This window comes from Stegodyphus dumicola, chromosome 4 (assembly GCF_044657685.1).
Source record: "Stegodyphus dumicola isolate Sdum_Otavi_A_Nest chromosome 4, ASM4465768v1".
Taxonomy (NCBI): domain Eukaryota; kingdom Metazoa; phylum Arthropoda; class Arachnida; order Araneae; family Eresidae; genus Stegodyphus; species Stegodyphus dumicola.
In genome coordinates this window covers 125,776,437-125,796,983 of record NC_140771.1, presented here as the reverse complement: position 1 = coordinate 125,796,983, position 20,547 = coordinate 125,776,437, and the positions used below count along the sequence as shown (strand labels likewise).

The window sequence follows — 20,547 nt, the reverse complement described above, 5'->3', positions numbered from 1 at the left end:
GAGTCTGTTTAGGTATTGACCTAGCCAAAACGCCGTGATTGCTCCCAGTCGACACTCCGGGGTATTTTACAAAGACAAAAACATTGTATTGGATACTAGAGTATAAACAGTTTTTTTACATTTATACTCGTTTTTTATTTGAATAGACGTCGATAACATGGATGGCAAAAGAAATTACTGTGAATAATAATAATGTAGAAAGAGTTTTATCCGATGAGAAGCATACGAAAGAAGTTTTAATGTTTTACGTAATGGTATAATCAAAACAACAAAATGGAACAACAAAAACCTAAAACAGAAGTGACACATTTAATGAAGAAAAATTAGAAAAGCACTGGAGATGAATATGTAGCCGTGAAAATCTGAAAATAGTATTTCCGTCAAATATTTCCACTTCCAGCTTCAGTTTCCTGCTCTTAGAAACGTTTTCGCATTTAGTGCTTATAAGAAGGGAAAAAAATAGTAGTAACATCCTTCCTAGAGAATTTCTCGAACAGGAGATATAATCAAGATAAGATAAAACTAACAGTATAAAATTAGCGATTAAAAGTATTATCTTTGTTTCCCACTTGCCTTATTCCGCAGACGATCAGAATTCTGGTGATAGAAACAAAATGAAGGTCTTTGTAAGTATGATTTCATATTTTTATTTCTGTACCATTTTCATGTTTTTATTTTTCTATAGGCATTTCGGTTTAATTCATTTCTGTATAAAGATTACACTAAATAGAACTATTCTGAAAGTTTATCAGTTAGCCTTGGAACTGATATCTCGCAATAGCATAATTATACTGTAGCGATTGCAATGATTGTTCATGCATAATTAAATTCGATAGTTCGGATACGCAAGCTATTTCTTTATACTTTCCAAGAATCTCTTTGTTCAGCTCCTTGGTGAAAGTAAACATTATCTTCTTATTAATTTTCTGAAAACTCAATGTTAATTTTATAAAATGTTTATTCGAAAAAACCCAAAATCTCTTACAAATTAAGAGTTACAATGCAGGTTGTTTACTAAATGTTAGTAAGAGGCGTACTGATGTTAATAGTAAATTGTAACATCTGAAAAGAAGAAAACGACTTAACTCGCAAAATACTAATTTACCAACTTCGAATCAAACTCGAAGCAAGTACCGTACGGTAAGCAAAAGTTTCGCATCTAAACAGGACGTATGTCAAGCTGGATTTATTTCAAAAGCAGACGTATATCAAGCTACCACTGTTTTTTTTTTTCATACACTGAACATCGAAAAACGATACCATAGATAACTGAGCTCACCCGCTTTTGTCAGTTTGTTAGACTTTTATTTTCTGCACAAAATGATATTAAATAGTATTTACGGTTAGCCTTCAAATGTCTTAAAATCTATTACATCAAGTTCCGCAACTAAGACATTATCATTAAAATTATATTAAATTTAAAGTATTAAAAGTGCATTTGACTTTCATTAGATTTATCATAAAACAATCATATTAATATGTTGTTTAAATATTTATAATTCTATTTATTTACAGGAATTAACATAAATTTCTCTTTTTCTCTCTCTCTATGAGTAAAAATAGTATTTTTATGTAATTACTTTATTTTTAATCACAGTTTTCGAAATCATGATAAGTCATACGCATCTACGTCTTCAGGAAGTTGAAAATTTCTGAAAATATGGAATTAGTTTAAAATCATGTTTCTTCCCAACTCTAATTATATTATGAACAATTAAGAAAACTCTTTATAAATTAGCTAACGGCTTTTTAAAATGATCAGCTATCTCTTTTTTTTTTTCTTAACGATCAGCTATCTTTTTAAAGTTTCTTTTCTTCTAAGTCAATTTTCAGATTAAGTTACTAAATGACACATATTCTCTTAAAATTGAATAGGGACTTAGAACGATGGCTAAAGTTTAGCTGAAATTATTTCAGCAAATTTCAATTGCAAGAAAATGGAAAAAAAAAATCACTCAGTGGTAAATTGGAATGTTTAGCTTTCAAGAGCATTATTTAGCTTTCTGTTTACATAAGAATTATACTTTCATATCCATGAACTGAATATAAAAGAAGATATCAAAGCTAATGAAACAACCTTTAAAAGGGGACATAACATATCGTCACAAACACTTTTTGCCATAAACTACATGGCGGCATATTAAGCGATAAGGCGCTGAAAAGCACATTTTATTTCCCCACAATGTGCACTGCGTTTTTGAATCTTTCGCTTCTTTTCACAAAGAGTTTTCATGCTAGAAAAGGAAAATTTCGAATTCATCCTGTGGGGATACTATATACAAATTTATTTTTAGATTCATTTTACTTCTGTACTTGTATTTTGCATTTTGTATTTGCTCTTTAGTTATAGTATGCATGTCTAATGAAGACTTTTATATCTGATGATTTTGATTTACAGTGGTACTAAAATTCTTTTAAATTATCCATGTAAATTTTGGTAACTTGATTAGCACTTTTTGTCGTCAATTGTTTAGAAGCATTCTCAACTGTACCCTTATTTATGTCATATATTTTTCTTCAATTATTTTTCTTTTGACGGAGACTCATTGCATATTCGCGCCGAACTCGCCAGATTCGTGCGCAATGAGCCTTCATTAGTAAGTTGAAGTTGACATATGAATGAAAATGCAGACATCATTAAATGACTTTGCTTTATGAAAGATGGCATTTGTAGCAAAATGCACATCTTTCTCCAGCGCTTAACCGCCTTAACGTAAGACTATGTAATCTATGATGAAGTGTATTCATTTCGGATTGTTTCTTTATTACCTTAAAGTTTGCTTCATTAACTTTTAAGCATCTGCTTCATTTAAGCATCCCTCTGAAATAGAGTATTTTTCGAAGTTAAGAAAGAGAAACAGCGAGTCAGTTAAATTAATTGTTTTAATTCGTTTATCATGCAATAAAAGTTATTTTCACCAAAATAATATTTAAATTAAATTCACTGTTAAATTGTGTCTTTAGGTAAGTGACAATTTCTTAGTGAAGAGCGTTTTTTTTTTAATATTGTGCTTTACAGAAAGACAATAAGTCTTATTTCTTATACAATAGTTAAAATAAAAGCATTTACATTATGTTTAATCAGTTTGTGTGTAATAGCTTTCTAGACTTTTGTAGAACGTAATATAATATATGATGTTATTTTAAGTTATTTCCAAATATAAAGTAAAGTAAAACAAAATTTATCGAAAATAGATAATTAAAATTGGCTAAGAATTATATGGAAATATCCAAGCCGAAAAACTGGATCGCAATATAAAAATACGAAGACAAAATTACACAAATGGACAAGGAGTTAAGCTGCTAAATATATTTATCATATAAATATTTCATACGTATATGTTATATACACATAAAACATATTTAGACGTACGTGTAATTAAATATTTCATTACTGCTACTTAAACGACCAACTTTATACCCATAAACAACTGACAATAGCGTAACTGAATTAAATATGTCTTTTATAAATTATATTAATGCTGAAAAGTTTCTCTTTCCCGATTTTATTTAGGTTTCCTTAATTTTGTTAAATGTTTAAAAAAAGCTTTTAAACAATGTATCTTAAGTGGAAAAATAAGGAATTTCTAAATGAATTAATGCAAATTTTTTACTTAAAAGTTAAGTAGAATTTTTAATAGTAAAATAAAATACATTCTTCGCAAATACTTATGGAAAAAATCTGATGTGCACACCACATAACTTCCTTGTACGGAATATTCCATTATACCCCTTTTTTCTTGCATTTCGTTTAAACATATTGGATTGAATTAAATCTTCTTCGCCGACAGCGCATAAACCACAATAGAATAAATGCATTAAGCAAACAAAACAGAAAAGAAAAGTTTTTCACAGACGATTGAGTATTTCTCATTCAATTCGCGACAAGGCAAAAAATACATAAAAACCCAAAATATCTGTATCAAAAATTACGAAGTAAATATTAAACACTTATTTCCTCAAAAAAATTCCAGAAAGAATTAAGCATGATTTAATTCACAATAATAAATGAAAGCGTTATCTTTGTTGTTGCGAAGCTACCTTTCTCTAGATTGGCAACAAATCCACTACTCTGCTGTTTTAAATGTAAACAATCAATGGCCGCCATAAAAAAAAGGCTTAACGGCACTTAAACAACCTTAAAATTGTTGATAATTCTAAAAATATTGCATACAGATTTACTAAAGGCATAAAAACCTTAATCGGAAGATAAAAACAACATAATTCAATCATTTTTGAAGCAAAAATTTACAATTTATAAACATTTAAGAGTAAAGAAACTGAGATCACTGAGTCGGGTAACAGATTGGGTATGTATATATATATATATATATATATATATACGTTTGGTGCGGGCCGATTGCAACCAAAATATGAGGTGCACGTCTACATGTTATATTAGTCCTATATACAAAATTTCAACGTTCTGAGGCTACTCGTTTTTGAGTTATGCGAGATACGTTCGCACGTACGTACATACGTTCGTACAGACGCCACGAAAAATGCTCTTCAGAATTCATTTTAAAGCAGTTTTATAATTTTTTTGGAGGAAAGGAGCCTCTTCTTCTGTCCTTACGTACAGATGTCCCTCAAAAACATCGTTAAATTGCATTCGAAAGCGGTCAAAATGGATATTTTCGTTGAAATATGCTGCCTGAAACTTTTCGTGATTACAATACTTCCTTTTTACTTCGTACAAGAAAGTAAAAAGGTACCATCTTTTTTTTTTTTTTTTTTTTTTTTTTACTTGGACAAAGAAATTAGTTTTCGGTTTCAGTCAAAAAAATGCTTAATATTAACATTTTTCACTTGCATATAGAGTGACTTTATTATCATGAATGTGTAACTGTTTTTGTAACATATAATTAGTTTCTTTGTTATATTTCATGCTTATAATTACGTTTCTAGTTTATTAGTATTTTAAGCAAAATAATTTTAATTAATTTCGAAAACGGCATAATATGGTAGCCCAGACGGTATAGCGGTTAGGGAGCCTACTGTGGTACCGAAGGGCATGGGTTCGAATCCCAGAGAAGACATGGATGTTTGTAAATATATATTACCTGTGCGGTATTGAAGCACTCTAAATATGCGGCGGTGTTTCGATGGAAGGCGAGCGAGGTGAGAGACCTGGACCACCCCCCAGGGTGTTCTGTCTCAAAATTGAAGTACAAAATAGAAGTCCAACCTCTCTTTGGAGTAGGTTCTGGCAACCATTCTTCCATATAACATAGACACGACAACAACAATACAACAACAAAGGCATAATATAGAGTGGTTATTAAAACTTGCATGATATATGTGCGCAAATTTATTTGCAGCAAATTTATTTTATTACCAATAGTTTCTTCAATGACTGAATGTTTCATTTGACCATTAATTAAATGATTAAAATTTGCATAATTACTTTGATCACCATTAAATTTAAATCGAATTTGAAGCCTACATTGAAAACATTGTAAACTGAATTTAAAGTGCATATACAGTAAATCGAACTATTTTATGATATAAAGTCATGCAAAATATAATTGCCTTTATGATGAACTTTTATGCTTAGAGAAATGTAGTCTTTGCTTCAAGTTTACCATTTCTTGGTTAATAGTAACATTTCATTAGATCTTGAAAATATTTAAATTTTCCCATTTAGTAATAAAGTAATTTTATAGCTTCCATTATTCTATAAGCCACTTTTAAAATATAAAATCAGCTAGATTCTTTTATCAGCATGCTCAATTTCAGTTTTCTCAGTGTTCAGTTCAAGACGGTGAGTTTAAACGTTAATCTTCCACCCTAATATAAAGGATTCTTCCACCTATGAGCAGAAATACAGTGCGCAATATTTCATTGTTGCTTCCTGAACTTCACAGAAAATCAAGATAATTTATTATTACTAATAATCCTTGGAAATCCAGCGCAACTACAGAATTTTTATTCGTGATATTCTAAATTAAAGGCTTAGTGATGGTTTTAAATTTTGTGTCGCTACCATAAAAATGTAGTAAAATTTGATAAACCTTGCTTTCATAAATATGCAAAAGGGAAAAAACTGCCTATAAATCTATAATGCCTTGCACATCAGAAATAATTATTCTTCATTCAATGTTCGTACACATATTAATGAATAAAGCTTTCATATATTTATGTGTTCTAATACCGGTTTGAATATATCATTTAGGTTTATTAGGCTTTTAACGTAATTGAGAGAGGCCTTGGAATGTATACATGTGGCTGCAAGAGCGGAAATATACCTTTCGAACTCTAAGAACTCTATAAGAGCTGTTTCTAACTTTTCATTCTTTATTGTTTCAGCATAACACAAAACAACGCTCAATATAATGCACTAAATATAACACAGGATAATAGAATCTACATCTCTGTTTGTAAAATAAGTCTTTAATCGATTGCCTTGAAGTGACTTTCTCGATAATGAGAATTGTTACAGATTTATTTTTGCTTTTGACGAAACCCTAATAGGCTTCTTCCTCTTTCAGCTCCATTGTAAGAAACAAAATTATATCAGACAGGTTTCATGGCAAACATGTAAGGAAATGCCAGGCACAAATGATCCACAATAACAAACTACATATTATTGATCCATTATTCTTATTAGGTGTGTGTTGGCGAGGATTACGGTTATCGAATCATTAATAATAGCAAGATGGATTCGTTGACAAAAAATATTTCTTTTATTGCAAATAAAAAGCTCATTTATATTATTCAGAAAACCGGTACGAGGATGAAGACTAGTTTAGAATTATGGCTAAGGCTAAATTTTGAATTGTGTAAAACCTTTTATCTTTTTAAAGGTAATAATGAAGTATGAAAATGTACTGTGATATAAGATAAAGTATTTTGTTACTGTAAAGTTATAATATCTAATGATATATTTATACATTGTATTGATATACAGAGCGATTCAAAAGCTTTTTATATATTTAAAACTATTGGGGAATATTAATTAGACAGTCGCAAGGAGCATAATGGAGATCAGGTCGGGCTTGAGATTGGACTGTCGTATCAGATCGACCGTAGGAAAATTCCTGGTTTTAATAATCTAACACAAATTTACTCACTGCGAAGATGTTCCTTCTTTATAATGTTTTTTCAAATAACATCTTAACTGCATCCAAATAAAGTTCTGTCGCGGTTTTTGGTTATCGAAAGCATGGACATTTCAGTGATCTTTCCCGAAAGGCCATAAAATAGAGCAGTTTGTAAAATTTGTAAATGTTTAAAAGCGTATTGTTAGCTGATGAAAAGTAAAAACTTCTCTAAAAGTACTGTGAAATCAAAATTAGACAGTAACGAAACATTATAACAGAAATATCAAAAGTAGCTTAAATATATTTTTTAATTAGAAGTTGATCATGATGGACAGTTTAAATGTAAAATTAGGTTCCAAACATTTGTTTAAAGAAAACTACTTCAGAAAACACTTACTTACTGTAGAAGCTTAACATATTTGCTGCTCTAATTATTCGTGAGATGGCAAGGAAATTTGTATGAACATGTTAAAATTTAATTGCCATATAAATCTGATGTATAAAATAAACAAATTAACGCTGATGTAAATGAAAATTTTGAAGTTACAGGTTTATATTCTCCAGTAATTTTCTCCTTTTTCTTAAGTTCTTCATTTATTCTTCTTCTATTTCTTTTAAATCTTCTGTTCTTTTTTCTTATTCTTCTATTTCTTCTTAATCTTCTATTCTTCTTTCTTATTCTTCTATTTCTTCTTAATCTTCTATTCTTCTATCTTATTCTTCTATTTCTTAATATCTTGATACACCATATTTTAAAGCTGCAACTGGCAATTTTTTTTTTCTGTCTGAAAACTTGTGTCTGTCGAAATCAATAAAGATTTTATTGAAAATCTATGCCGATTATTTCCTTGTCTTCAGTGAAATTTTACACTAGCGTATTTTTCTTCGAATCTGAACTATACTCTTTAAGGAAAAGAAATTTATTGCATGTTATTTTTAATTTATCATGCTCAAAATATATATTTCAATCCATTATCACGAGAATATTGTGGAAAGTATTAAAAATATTGCAGGCCTATTTATCTTAATTTTTTTATTCACGTTAAAATTTTATGGCTTTTTTGGTTATATTATAAAGCTATTTTTTATCATTTTGACACTTACTTTTGTATAGATTCTCGTTTCTGTCTTTAACACTAGGCTGCTCAAATAATTTCTTATGAAACACCTACTAAGTATTATAATAAAAAAGTACCAATTTTTTACTCGATTTATTCTTATTTTATTGTTTAAAACCTTAATAAATGAAGAAAATATTAGTTTTATGTTATGCTAAATTTCTTAAATGTTTTAAAAATTTGAAAATTAGGTTTGTAAGAATAAATGTTTCTGTTAACTTGAGAAATTACCTCAAACCATAAAATTTAAAACTGCATAATGTGTTAATCAGGTTTTAAATATGCTCTTTATTTCACAATTTAAAAGCATAAATTTTCAGTTCTTTTAAACGAGCTTTGAATTGTGAAAAATAATTTAACTAAATTTTACAGAACAATTAATTTTAGATTTTGTTTAAAATATATGAATTTCATTTCCTCAGATTCCTGATAAATTAATGCTTTAAAACATATTGCATTTAGAGCACAATAATGAATACCATATGAATAAGTACAGTTAAGAATAGAAAGGTAATCATTAAAACTTCAAGCAATAATTCATCCTGCAATTTGAGTTTTTTCCATTGATTTTATCAATAAAGTATATTAAAAATAATTGGGGTATAAAAAACTGTATAAGGAACCATGCCCCCTTTAAATTTTTATATTTTATTATTAAAATTTGATACCATTTTTTTAAAATTCAAATCACTTTCCCTTTAGGTATTATAATATTCAGAATCCTCTTTTAATTTCCCGCGTATTCATTTTCTGTTAAAAGTATGCAATCGCTCAAGTTATTTTTGGAAATATAAACCATTTCTGAAATTATGAGTAAATGCAAAGGATAAATATGTAATGTTTTTTAAACATGATTATTTTATAGTTTTCATAAAGAAGCCCACATTTTATTTTTTCAAATTTTACAAAAATGCCTTTTACATGTTCCAGAGCATTTTAAACTGAAATGCATGTAATATGTAAATTATACACATGACCATTCTCCAATGCAACACCTGTTGAAATAATTTCTTTTATTTTTTTTTATTTTTAGGTGCCATTACTTGCCTTGACTGTGTTAGTCGCCATCGTTCATGCAGATGTTGGCTACGGCAGAGGCGGTTATGGCGGTGGTGGTAGGTATGGAGGAGGTGGATTAGGTGTTGGTGGAGTCCGTGGTGGTGGAATAGGCGGTGGTAAACTTGGTGGAGGTGGACTTGGTGGAGGTGGACTTGGTGGAGGAGGACTTGGCGGTGGATATGGTGGTGGATACAACCGCGGTGGTGGAATTGGCGGCGGACTCGGAGGCGGAAAAGGACTAGGTGGCGGATACGGTGGCGGATACGGCGGTGGAATAGGAGGTGGAAGAGGAATAGGTGGTGGATATAATCGTGGCGGATATGGCAAAGTAGTTTAATTTGAAATTCAATATAAACTGCTTAGGTGTTTTGTTTTTCTTTAAAGCTTATCTTCAAACTGTTATAACAGAAAGTCCCAATGCTGTTCATTCCACGTTATTTATATTGTGCATATTATTTAAGTATTGCATTAACTGGAGTGATACTTTACGATACTCTAAGTTGCAAATTTGACTGTATTTGTTTAAATCTGCTCATGTTTCTTTTGTCTGACATTATGATACCACATTTCAAAGAAATAATATTATGGACTGCTTGTAACTGAAGTTATGAAACACGATTTCTGAATAAATTACTTTATTTAATGATAACCGTGTATTTATCTTTATACTTAATTACAGTCGTGTTCTAATTATAACTTTTATGTAATGCAATAAAAATATATGAAATAACCCAAGAAATTTGGGATTTGCATTAAATTATATTAAGATTATTTTTTAACTAATTTCTAATATTTTTTCTATTTTTCATAACACTGAAAACTTTAGCGTTTTGTTAATACAATATATAATATTGTGATATTTTCATACCATTAATAAGTAATACATAAAGATAATGAAAACATCTTTATCAGATTAATCATACTTTTAAAAATAAATTTTTTTTTACAAAATTTCAATAAGGCAGAATATTGAAACGAATGAGGATTAAGAATATATTTTTCTTAATGGGTTATTTCCAGAACAAATGGTAGTTTTTAACATTTCTTTCACTATCTGATATAGGGAATACTTGTAAATAGTTAATGGTATATTTTAAGTATCTTCATATATAATTTGTATGTAGACTTCATTTCCTTAAAATCCCATTTAAAATAAACTGGAAATGAAACAAAATCTGGCATTTTATTTTTAAATGGAATTCATCGTCTGAAAAACTGTGTTTTCGATACTTTTTGTGTTTTAAATCTGAGTTATCAGCTGTCACTATTTGCCTCTTTATAATATATAGGAATATATATCGGATTACAGCTGAAAGCCTTTCCTAGTTGTTCTAAGCATTTCAATAACTTTCTGAATGTATGTAATCTTACATAAAAACCCATAAGATATACGGGAAGAGAATAAAAGACCCATAAAATATTTGGGAAGAGAATAATTAAAGGGGGCTAGGGAACGCTGTCCTTCTTGAAACCCAGATTATCTGAATTTGAAATTACATATGCAAATCATAGAGAATTTATTTTGAGGGCTCAAGAAAAAATGTACCATGATCACATCAGCAACCAAGCTGTTTAGAAAAAAATATCTCCATGTAGCTAATAGATGACATATCTGTATATCTAAGCACTATTGCGCTTGAGAACGCAGGAATACCGTCTACATACAAAAAAAAAATGCACTGAAACAATCATGATATATTCGCATGATGTAGAGTGAACCTCATTTTCATTGAAGGGTCTAAACCAGAGATAGCAAGATCAAACAAAAAACAAGGCTAATAGGCAAAATGGCTTTTTATAGCAGTCAGTGCACAACAAGATTTCAAAAATAAGGCAGGTTTTGAATCTGTTTCAGTTGCTTAATTTCCTGTAGCAGCGCTGTTTTCTAATCCTGGAGCGTTACAGAAGGGGTGAAACGAATCGCAGCTGCTTTCCCAAGAGTGTGAGTAAGACGTGTTCTATAAACTTTAGATCTAAAAATCTAGTTGACCAATTAATCAGTTAATATCTCACTTTCCAGAAAGTTATCCAAGAGATCAGCACTGTATGAAGAAATGTTTTCGTTTCTGAAAATGAATTTAAAAATACCCTAAAAAATGAACTTAGGATGATCTCACCAGTTTGCAAGAAGACTCGAGTCTTGTTTATTTCTGCTTGCATTTTAAAAGCTGCAGAAAATGCCATCTTTAGACCAAGCACTAGTAGGGCGCGTGTCTTTCACAGATGAGTCCCTATTCAGTCTAACTACTGATTCGCAACATACTCTCAACTGGAGAGAGCCTGAGACCTGTTACCTTTCCATCAGTGTCCAACTGGAGAGAGCCTGAGACCTGTTACCTTTCCACCAGTGTTATCAATAGGGAGAAATATAGTAGCAGAAGTTCGATGGTCTATACAGGCACCATGTTGGAAGGGAGCGCAGACCTTTAGTCTTTCAATAGAGGCCCTGAAATTGCTGCGAGATTGCAGTAGAGATATTTGAAACCTATTCTGGCCTTTTTAGACCTGCAGCTAGTTTTCTTTTCAGTTTTATAGATTATGGATTTTATTTCAGTTTTATCATCGGGCTAATTTTGTGATAATTTTCTCGGAAAAGGATGATATTAACTGGATACATTCACTAGCCAAGTCTCAAAACCTAAGGTCGGTATAACATATCTGAGACTCATGGGCACTGCAGCTGGCCTTTCCTGTATCAGAACATACAGGATGTGAAAACAGCGTTGCTGCACATGTGGGACCAACTTCCACAGGCAGTCATTCAATCGCTTCATTTGTAGTGTGAAATTATATTGTGAAAGCTGTATGGCAGTTAGAATAAGATAATACCTATCCTGTTAGAGCCTTCAGTGCTCGATCTTGAGACCTCTGTCTGAAATCTTCTTGAGTTTATGCTCGATCACAGACGTGTCTCTTGAACTATTGCACGGTTTATTTGTTTTGTGTTATATCATGCTACATACACTGCTCAAAAAAAAAAAAAAAAAAAAAAAAAAAAAAAAAAAAAGGACAGTTCTATATCTCCCGTTCACAAATTCAAATTGCGATTGGGCCGATTCACAAAATTCAAATTGCGTTCTTCATGTCTCGAAAGCGCGACTTAGGATATATATTACATTTATATATAGCACTATTCTAACATAGGTATGTTGACACAAAATCGGACTTTTTCTGAAATAACATACCAATTTGTTTACATAGTTCGATTCTACAACTCAAATTACGCCTAAATATAAAATTTTGTAAAATCTGGAGCGGAATTTACGGAGAAATTCACAAATTTATGTTGGCACTTTTTTCAGTTTGCGCCAAGAATAGTTCACTTGGCAAACTTCTTAATATATGGCAACCTAGTTTCCTTTTCCGTGAGAGGAAAAAAGTCACAATCGTTCATTTTTTCTAAATAATATTCTTTATATTATATTTTTAATTATAACTGTTATTATTTTAAGTAAATTTCTCTTTTTCGAATTTCATTTTAATTGTTTAAGTTGCATGTTTTTTTTTTCGAATAACTGTTTTAAAAATTTCTATTTACCTATTCAAACTGCGTAAATAAAGGTGCAGCGGTTTTTTTTTCAAATTGTTTTCTTTATATATATTTTTGTCATAGTTATTATTTTAGGTAATTTTAAAATTTTTATACTTTTATTTTAATTGTTTGTGTTGCATAGTCTCTTCAGATAATTGTTTTAAAATTTTCTATTTATTCCTTCGAACTGAGCATTTTAAATATATTTATTAATATAAATTTTTCAGAATTTGATTTAAATTATTTGATATTCGTTTCTTTCGGAAGAATACTTTGGAACCCAGACTACGATGCGTTTGAAAACTGCATATATTAAAAGAGAAAATACAGTAAGGCACAGTTAACACGCCTTTCAAAGTTCCGTTCAGAAAATATATATATATATAAATAAGAGATATGTATAACCGAAATTTTAACTTAGGATGACTTGCATACACTGCTTTAATCAGTTTTATCATTGTACCCATTGCTTTACACAATTTTATCCTACATTTGGTTTCTTAAAATGTTATTCATATTTTAGTCAAATATTTTATTTTTGAAATCGCAAGAATCAAATATCATAAGATTAAAAGGTTTTAAATTTAAAAAAAATACAAATACTAAATTTTACGCAAAAATGTATTTTTTCTTCTCTTTTTCTTCAGGCATTCTACTTTATTCTTGCGCTTTTTCTTTAGGCATTCTGCAAGTATATTAAAAAGCATTCAACTTTTCGAAATATCTTGGTATTTCTGACAATCATTTTAAATAAAGTAATCGCCTTCTGTTTCATAAAGGCCCACAAACGGCCGAGCGGTAAAGTCGCTGAACACTGGTCATTTTAAAAAAAGTTATCGCCTTCCATTTCATAAAGGCCCACAAACGGCCGAGCGGTCGAGCCTAGTCGCTGAACACCATTACAGGGTTCGAATGCCTGCAAACGGGCTGGTTGCATAGGCGGTTTCGTGGATTTTCTCATGTGTACCGTGTATACCAACTAGTTTACCTTAGAAAATTCTTCACGAAGGCATCCTTCCTTTTAGGCAGATAGCCCTGCTTTGCAGTAACTTAATAATCCAATTCAATCCATTTCATCAGTATTTAGTCAGAGATTTCACCAGTATTTGGTCTTTAGAGGCTAAACATTTTGAAGGTATGAGATGAAACGAAAGACTGGTTTCATCAAGAGGTTTTGGTTTATTTAATTATGACCAAACAAACTAGGGCTATCTGGCTAAGGGGAGGATGCCTTCGCGGAGGACTTTCTAAGGGAAACTGGCTCGCATACATGGTACACATGGGGAAAACCACGAAAACGCCCATGCAGCCAGCCCGATCGCAGGATTTCAACCTCGGACCGAACTACCAGTGTTCAGCGACTTTACCGTTCGTCCGCTGTTTCATCAGGACGAAAAAACACATCTTTAGGTGATATCCACATACATCACTAGATAAACTCCTGAATCTTCAAATAATTCGACTGATAATATCATGGGATTCTCCATTTATGATACGATATGATGTTCTATAACGTAATTTAAATTTATACAACCATATAGTCTAAAACCAGTCGCTCTTCACTGCAATGATATCGTTTTTGTCATTTCTGTTAACACAAGCTCAATTGATGGTATTGGTATTTGCTGGTGTACACGTCCAAGTGTTTTCTCTTTGAACACCTAAATTCTTTGAAGTATCCTGAAAGTATATTCAAAAGCGTCCAACTTTTTGAAACATCTTGGTATGTCTGACAGCCAAATTTCCCTGCAAATTTTTGCTTACTTTTCTCCCTAATTTTCTGCTTTCCTTCTACAGTTATTTTCAGAGCTCACACAAGAAAATAAGGATTTTTCGATTGCTAGACTTCGATAAATTTTGCATTCTTGTCAATTTTTTAAAATATCAATTACATGAATTGCGTTTCAGCTGAAGACAGCTTTTCATTTTTTAGTCATTTTAACTATAAATAAAGTTTAAAGCGAAGTACAAAGGATAAATATTTTAATTAAAATATTTTTGCTAAATGACAAAGAAATAAAACAGTCCAGCAGGGTTTATTCTGTACCACCGAGTGACATGATTCTTATATCGGCTGAAACAATCTAAATCATAATAAAGATCATGTTTTTTTATACAATCTCTAACGCGAGAGAAAAATTAGCTTCTTAAAACATTCTTTCTACGAGGATTAATATAAAAGATTATATTTATATATATATTTTTAAAGCTGGGATTTGAACCAAACTGTCAGACTTTTAAAGTTTAATTTACATAGTCGTTATAATTAAATTTCCAATTTGAAATGGTCATAAAAGGAAACCTACCTGACCAAATGTTATCAAACTTGGGAATCGTGTAAAGGAGGTTATGGGAATTTATTTTTCGCGAGAAAAAAAAAAAAAAAAGAGTTAAAAACTCACCACCAGGAAAAAAATAGCGCTGTATACAATATTGTTAAATGAAATAAGACTTGAAAACATGTGTTTAAAATGTGTTTAATAGTTTTCGAAACGTGTTACAAAGTATGTTCAATGTAGCGTCCAGCATTTTGCGAAAGGAAGTTAAATCCTGTTACTGCATTCTCAACAGCAGCTCTTAGCATATCAGGAGGAATGTTACGGACATATCAGTGTATCACATTTTTCATTTCTGCCAAATTGTTTAGATTATCACCATAAACAGTGCTTTTGAGATAACCCCATAGCCAAAAGTCACAGAGATTGAGATCTGGTGGGAAGAGGGGATTGTCGGCCTATAAAGACGTTCATTTGTGAAATGTTGCCTAAGTAACTGTGCGACACACGTGAGGTGGGGCCCAGCCCTGCATAAAAATAGTAGTATCTAAAATGCCACGTTAATGCAGTTCATGTATCACGAAACATTTTATTATTGACTCTAAGTGAGCTGCAATCACAGTGGTCCAGCTGTCGACTGCTCTTCAGAGAAAAATGGTTCAGTTATAAAACTAAATGTCATTCAACACTAAACGGTGTAGAATGACTGCTATGCAATCGAATGCAATAGGAGAATGCAATGGAACTAGATAGATAACATGAGGTATCTCTTTGGCCCAAATCGATTAAAAGCGTTCTGAATCAGTATCTTCATGTTTTAGGGCCGAATTCAGGCTTCAAAAATTACAAATTAGCGATCTGTAAGAAAACGATTTCCAGATTGTACGCACTTGTGCGAGTGATTTGCGATCTCACATTTTCTAATCGCTAATTCGTGGTTTTCACGGACGAATTTCTCACTTACACGGATGGCGCACTCGACTTTTATCGCATTTAACGCCTTTAAATTGTAATTTGCTTACTTTAAAATTTCTTAAGGGTATACAACATAATAAACCCGTGTAACAAAAGGTTAAGTTAGATTCCGACCCATATTTCGTTTAACAATGTTGCATATAGCGCCATTTTCCCGCTGGTGATGAGATTTCGAACTTCCTTTTTTTCGCGCAAAATAAATTCCCATGACCTCTTTTACACGATTACCAAGTTTGATAACATTTGATCCAGTAGTTTTCCTTTTGTGACCTTTTCAATGTGGAACTTTAAATATGACCACTCTGTATATTATTAAATTTTAATTTGAAGCTATGCGTTATATGTATACCGTGCGTAAATTTTTCGCTTTTATGGAAAAATAAAGAATCGAAGCAAATATACATAACATAATAGACCAGAACTGAAAAAAATTTCCCCTCTCTCCGAAAATAAAATATTGAAACTTCGACCTTGAATTTATTGGGTTATCGAAATATTTAATTTGACTTATCTTCTAAGTCCTAGTTCCGACAACAATTCCGTCAAACATTCCGAATTACTTAACCTGAAGTAAAAGGTTTAGTATATATTCACTGTATATTAATAAAGTAATCAGAGTGTAATGAAAATATATTATATAATTTACGCTGATGAAACACTTTGTCTGACTGCACAACATGTAATGGAAGAGAAGGCTTGTACAGGTCTGTTTTTGAAATGCCTCTAAAAGTAAATGTCATACTCCTTTTGTCTCTTTAATGTCAAAAAAACTTTCCTTTGAGAGGCAACTTTAGTTTTGGGGAAAGAAAAAATCACAAGAAGACAAATTTGAAGATCATGCAGGACGATTGAGTACACATACATATTTTCGGAACACAAGCGGTTTGGAATACGTTTTGTGACTGAAAACGTAAGATTAAAAATCATCTGCTTAATTCACAGCCATTTACAAGTCAACTACTCGGGCAACTGCAGAATCGTTTTGATCCTGAGCTTATAGGGCAAACTAATATTCACTGGATTTAAACACTTCTTTAATATCCCGAGAACGTTCCTTCTTTAGCTCATATTCCAAGAACATTAAGTGAATAAAATTATTGCAAAAGAAATTGAATATTCATTTGCACTACGGATTGGTAGTTTACTAACGAGTTAACAAAACTTAAATTCTGCTTTTTGTACCACAATATAATACAATACAACAACAATATTTTAAATATTTACAAATAAAATATTAAATTAGAGATTTAATTAGAGCCTCACCAGTTGCCTAGCATTTGAAGATTGTTAAATACTACTTGTTTCTTGCGAAGTCTAACCCAGGCTTTGCATGATTGGTTTTCGTAGTTTTCTAGGTTCTCTTTACAAAGGTTCTCTGTGAAAGCATCTTAATCAAATAGCTCCCGTGTTCTTTCTATGTTCAAATAACCAACTAACCTAGTTTAAGCGCTATTTCAAAGTGAAGTTACCAGCAAAACCCGAATACTCATTAAAAGTCATGTAGCTTGCCAATCGGGAGTAACATGAAAGATACGGCGCCAATAATTGAATTGCTGTTACGGTACGCTGTTTCTAAACTTAGATGGTCATTCCTTAATTAAATAGCCCACCAGCGGCCGAGCGGTAAAGACGCTGATAACTGGTAGCTCGGTCTGAGTTTCGAATCCCGCGAACGGGCTGGCTGCATAGGCGTTTTCGTGATTTTGCCCATGTGTAACATGTATACGAGCCAGTTTCCCTTAGAAAGTCCTCCACGAAAGCCTCCCTCCCTTTAGGCAGATAGCCTTCGTGTGCTTTGCCATAATTAAATAATCCAATCCAATTCTTAATTAAATATAATTGATTTGTAACTTCTACTAGAGTTGACGGTAAGAATTGAAGTGTAAATAAATAATATCGTGTGCAGTCTTGATTAATATAAAATTTAAAATATTTGCATAGAAAAATATTTGCATTCAGACAGAAAGTTTTTTGAAATATTTGCAATTACTTTATAACCGTAATTACTTAATAACCGTAATAATTATTTATTATATTACTGATGATTAGAATTCAATTCTTGACAGTTACATTCTAAATTAGAATTTTAAGGATATAATGAAAATACGCTACGCACAAAAATACATTTTAGGATAAAAATGAGTTGATTTTTTATGTTTTAAAACTTCTTGAATTCATTTAATAAACATCGTATCCTCGTTGCTAATTGAATCGAGAATGTTGGGTGTCGTTTATATAATTATTCTTACTTGTCCACAGAAGATGCTGACTTATCCAGCCATTACATAGCTGCAGATCATTTCTACATAACCATTGAACTTCCATAGATTCAGTGTCTAGAGGGTTGTATGTTTATATCATAATTTGACTTTTATAAAAATGCTTATTCTAAACCTTATGTTTCTATAAAAATATACTGTGCTTTAAAAATATGGATGATAACATCAGCTGCTGTTTCAGCCACTTCATAAACAACAGTTTGTTTAAGAAAAATTATGCAGTTAATGTCATAATATATTTTCATTAAATTCAAATAAACATCAAACGAAAATTCTCAGTTATAGACAATTCGATTTAAATGAAGTTAAAGTAAAGTAGCAGACGATAAAACGCCGAAGGTAAAAATTTACTCTTACAAAAATTTACTCTTATTTTTTTAAAAAAAGGAAGAAAAAGAGAAATTTATAAAAATAGTTAAAAATTTGAATAATATCATCTATAATTTAAAAAATATAGCTTTTCATATAGTATTAATAAATATTTATTACGGATCGTTGAAGGAAAAAATTTCATATAATTAATTCTCCGTAAAATTTTACTTGAAATTTAAGGTTAAAAATAGCTGTGGCAATTCAATGTAACAAAATTCCATAAACCACATTTGGCGTTATTATCGCTCAAAAAAAAAAAAAAAAAAAAAAGATGCCAAATTTCAAAACGCGAAAATATGTAAATTTGTGTATATCTTAGAAAATTTTGAATAAAAATGTCTAATTTTTTGCAGATATGCTTAAAACTACACCTACTTTAAAATGATGGTAAAAATTTTATATTCAAATTTTTTTTTCGAAAAATTTATAAAAATTATTTAAAAATAGAAATTTTAAAAATAAAACACAAAAAATGGGTAAATGTTAGTTGGAATGAACCTAAATTTCGAAATGGGAAAGGAAAAATAATAAAAGTTTAATAAAAAAAGAGATATTAATAAATATTTACCAAATTCAATTAACATTGAGGAGCTAAAATCTTGAGAGCTAATATTTTAAAAACTACTCGTACGATTTTTACAAAACTTGGTATTCTGGCATAATTTGAGTCGTAGAATCGAAATATGGAAAAATATTGATATGTTTTTTCAAAAAAAGTCCGATTTTGTGTCGAAATACCTATGTTAGAATAGTGATATATATAAATCTAATATATATCCTAAGTTGCGCTTTCGAAGCATGAAAAACGCAGTTTGAAGTTTGTCAATCGGACCAGTATAACGGAAGATATAGCACTGTCCCATTTTTTTTTTAGCAGTGTACATATCAGATTTTATTAAAATCTGTTCTTAAGCTTTGGAGATAATAGAAGAAATGCTGAAATTCCCTTAATTTTGGACGCCAATTTGTATGAAAGTATCACTTCCGCGATGAAGTGGCTTGTTGCATTAACGGGTGCTTTAGTATTTGCAGTGCTGATGCTGATACCAGAAGCAGGATGAGTTTTGGTGATACATCATGCATCGATATCGTGCCAAATACGTTTTCAGCAAGATTTAGCAATTGGTGCTTGTAATATATTTGAAAACTGGCAGCGAGGATATACTTAAAAATCAAAGAGAAATGGAAATTGCCATAATATTTTACTACAATATGAAATATTCATACTACGTAATGTTTTGTATTGTTTTAGTAAGTCATAATGTTCCCGTTCTCAAATTACGTCATATTTCAGTGCGGAGTAACGAGATTCTTGTAAAATGTAATATGCAGTGGAAACCTAAGAGAAAATATAAGCACTTAGTGTTCATATATCTCTCAAGTAACTATTTTTCATAAAGCTGTAAATATCTTCTATTTCTCACGTGTCCTGGAATCTGCTCCTCAATATACCGTTTATCTCAGTAATATGCAATAAAAGAATAAAGAGAACCGGATCATATTAATGACTGGATCACCTTAATTAGATAGAATTATATAATGATATTATAATAAAAATTTGCATTCTGTATTTAAATTAGCATTATTGAGAATACATACTTTTATTTAATTAGTATTCCGTAAAAATATGTTATTGGAAAGAGATTCCAATATTTGTGGGAATGAACTAATATTAATAAAATCATGAAACAAATCAGTATGAGGAATTTATGAGAAAATTTGATTTATACTAATTTGTGAAACATAGAAACATACACACGGGCAATAGGTTTACGAAGAAGTCTTATGAACGATTTCCAGTTCTAACGGAACAAAGAAATTACTCTTGAAATTTTTTTTCAAAAAGTGCTGAAGAATTTAAAACGGATATGACTCAGAAATTACCACTTTTTA

General features: G+C 30.8%; 1 protein-coding gene and 1 long non-coding RNA gene across 3 annotated transcripts in view; one reads left to right on the top strand and one right to left on the bottom strand.

Annotated features, from left to right (window-relative positions):
- Positions 1 to 20,547, bottom strand: part of LOC118183727 (uncharacterized) — an 83,359-nt gene that overhangs the window by 19,385 nt on the left and 43,427 nt on the right. The window lies entirely within an intron of this gene.
- On the top strand, positions 471 to 9,869 carry LOC118201284 (uncharacterized). The gene is made up of 2 exons (XM_035373354.2): positions 471 to 626; positions 9,195 to 9,869. The coding sequence occupies exons 1-2, from the start codon at positions 615 to 617 to the stop codon at positions 9,555 to 9,557; spliced, it is 375 nt and encodes a 124-aa protein (XP_035229245.1). The 5' UTR covers positions 471 to 614; the 3' UTR covers positions 9,558 to 9,869.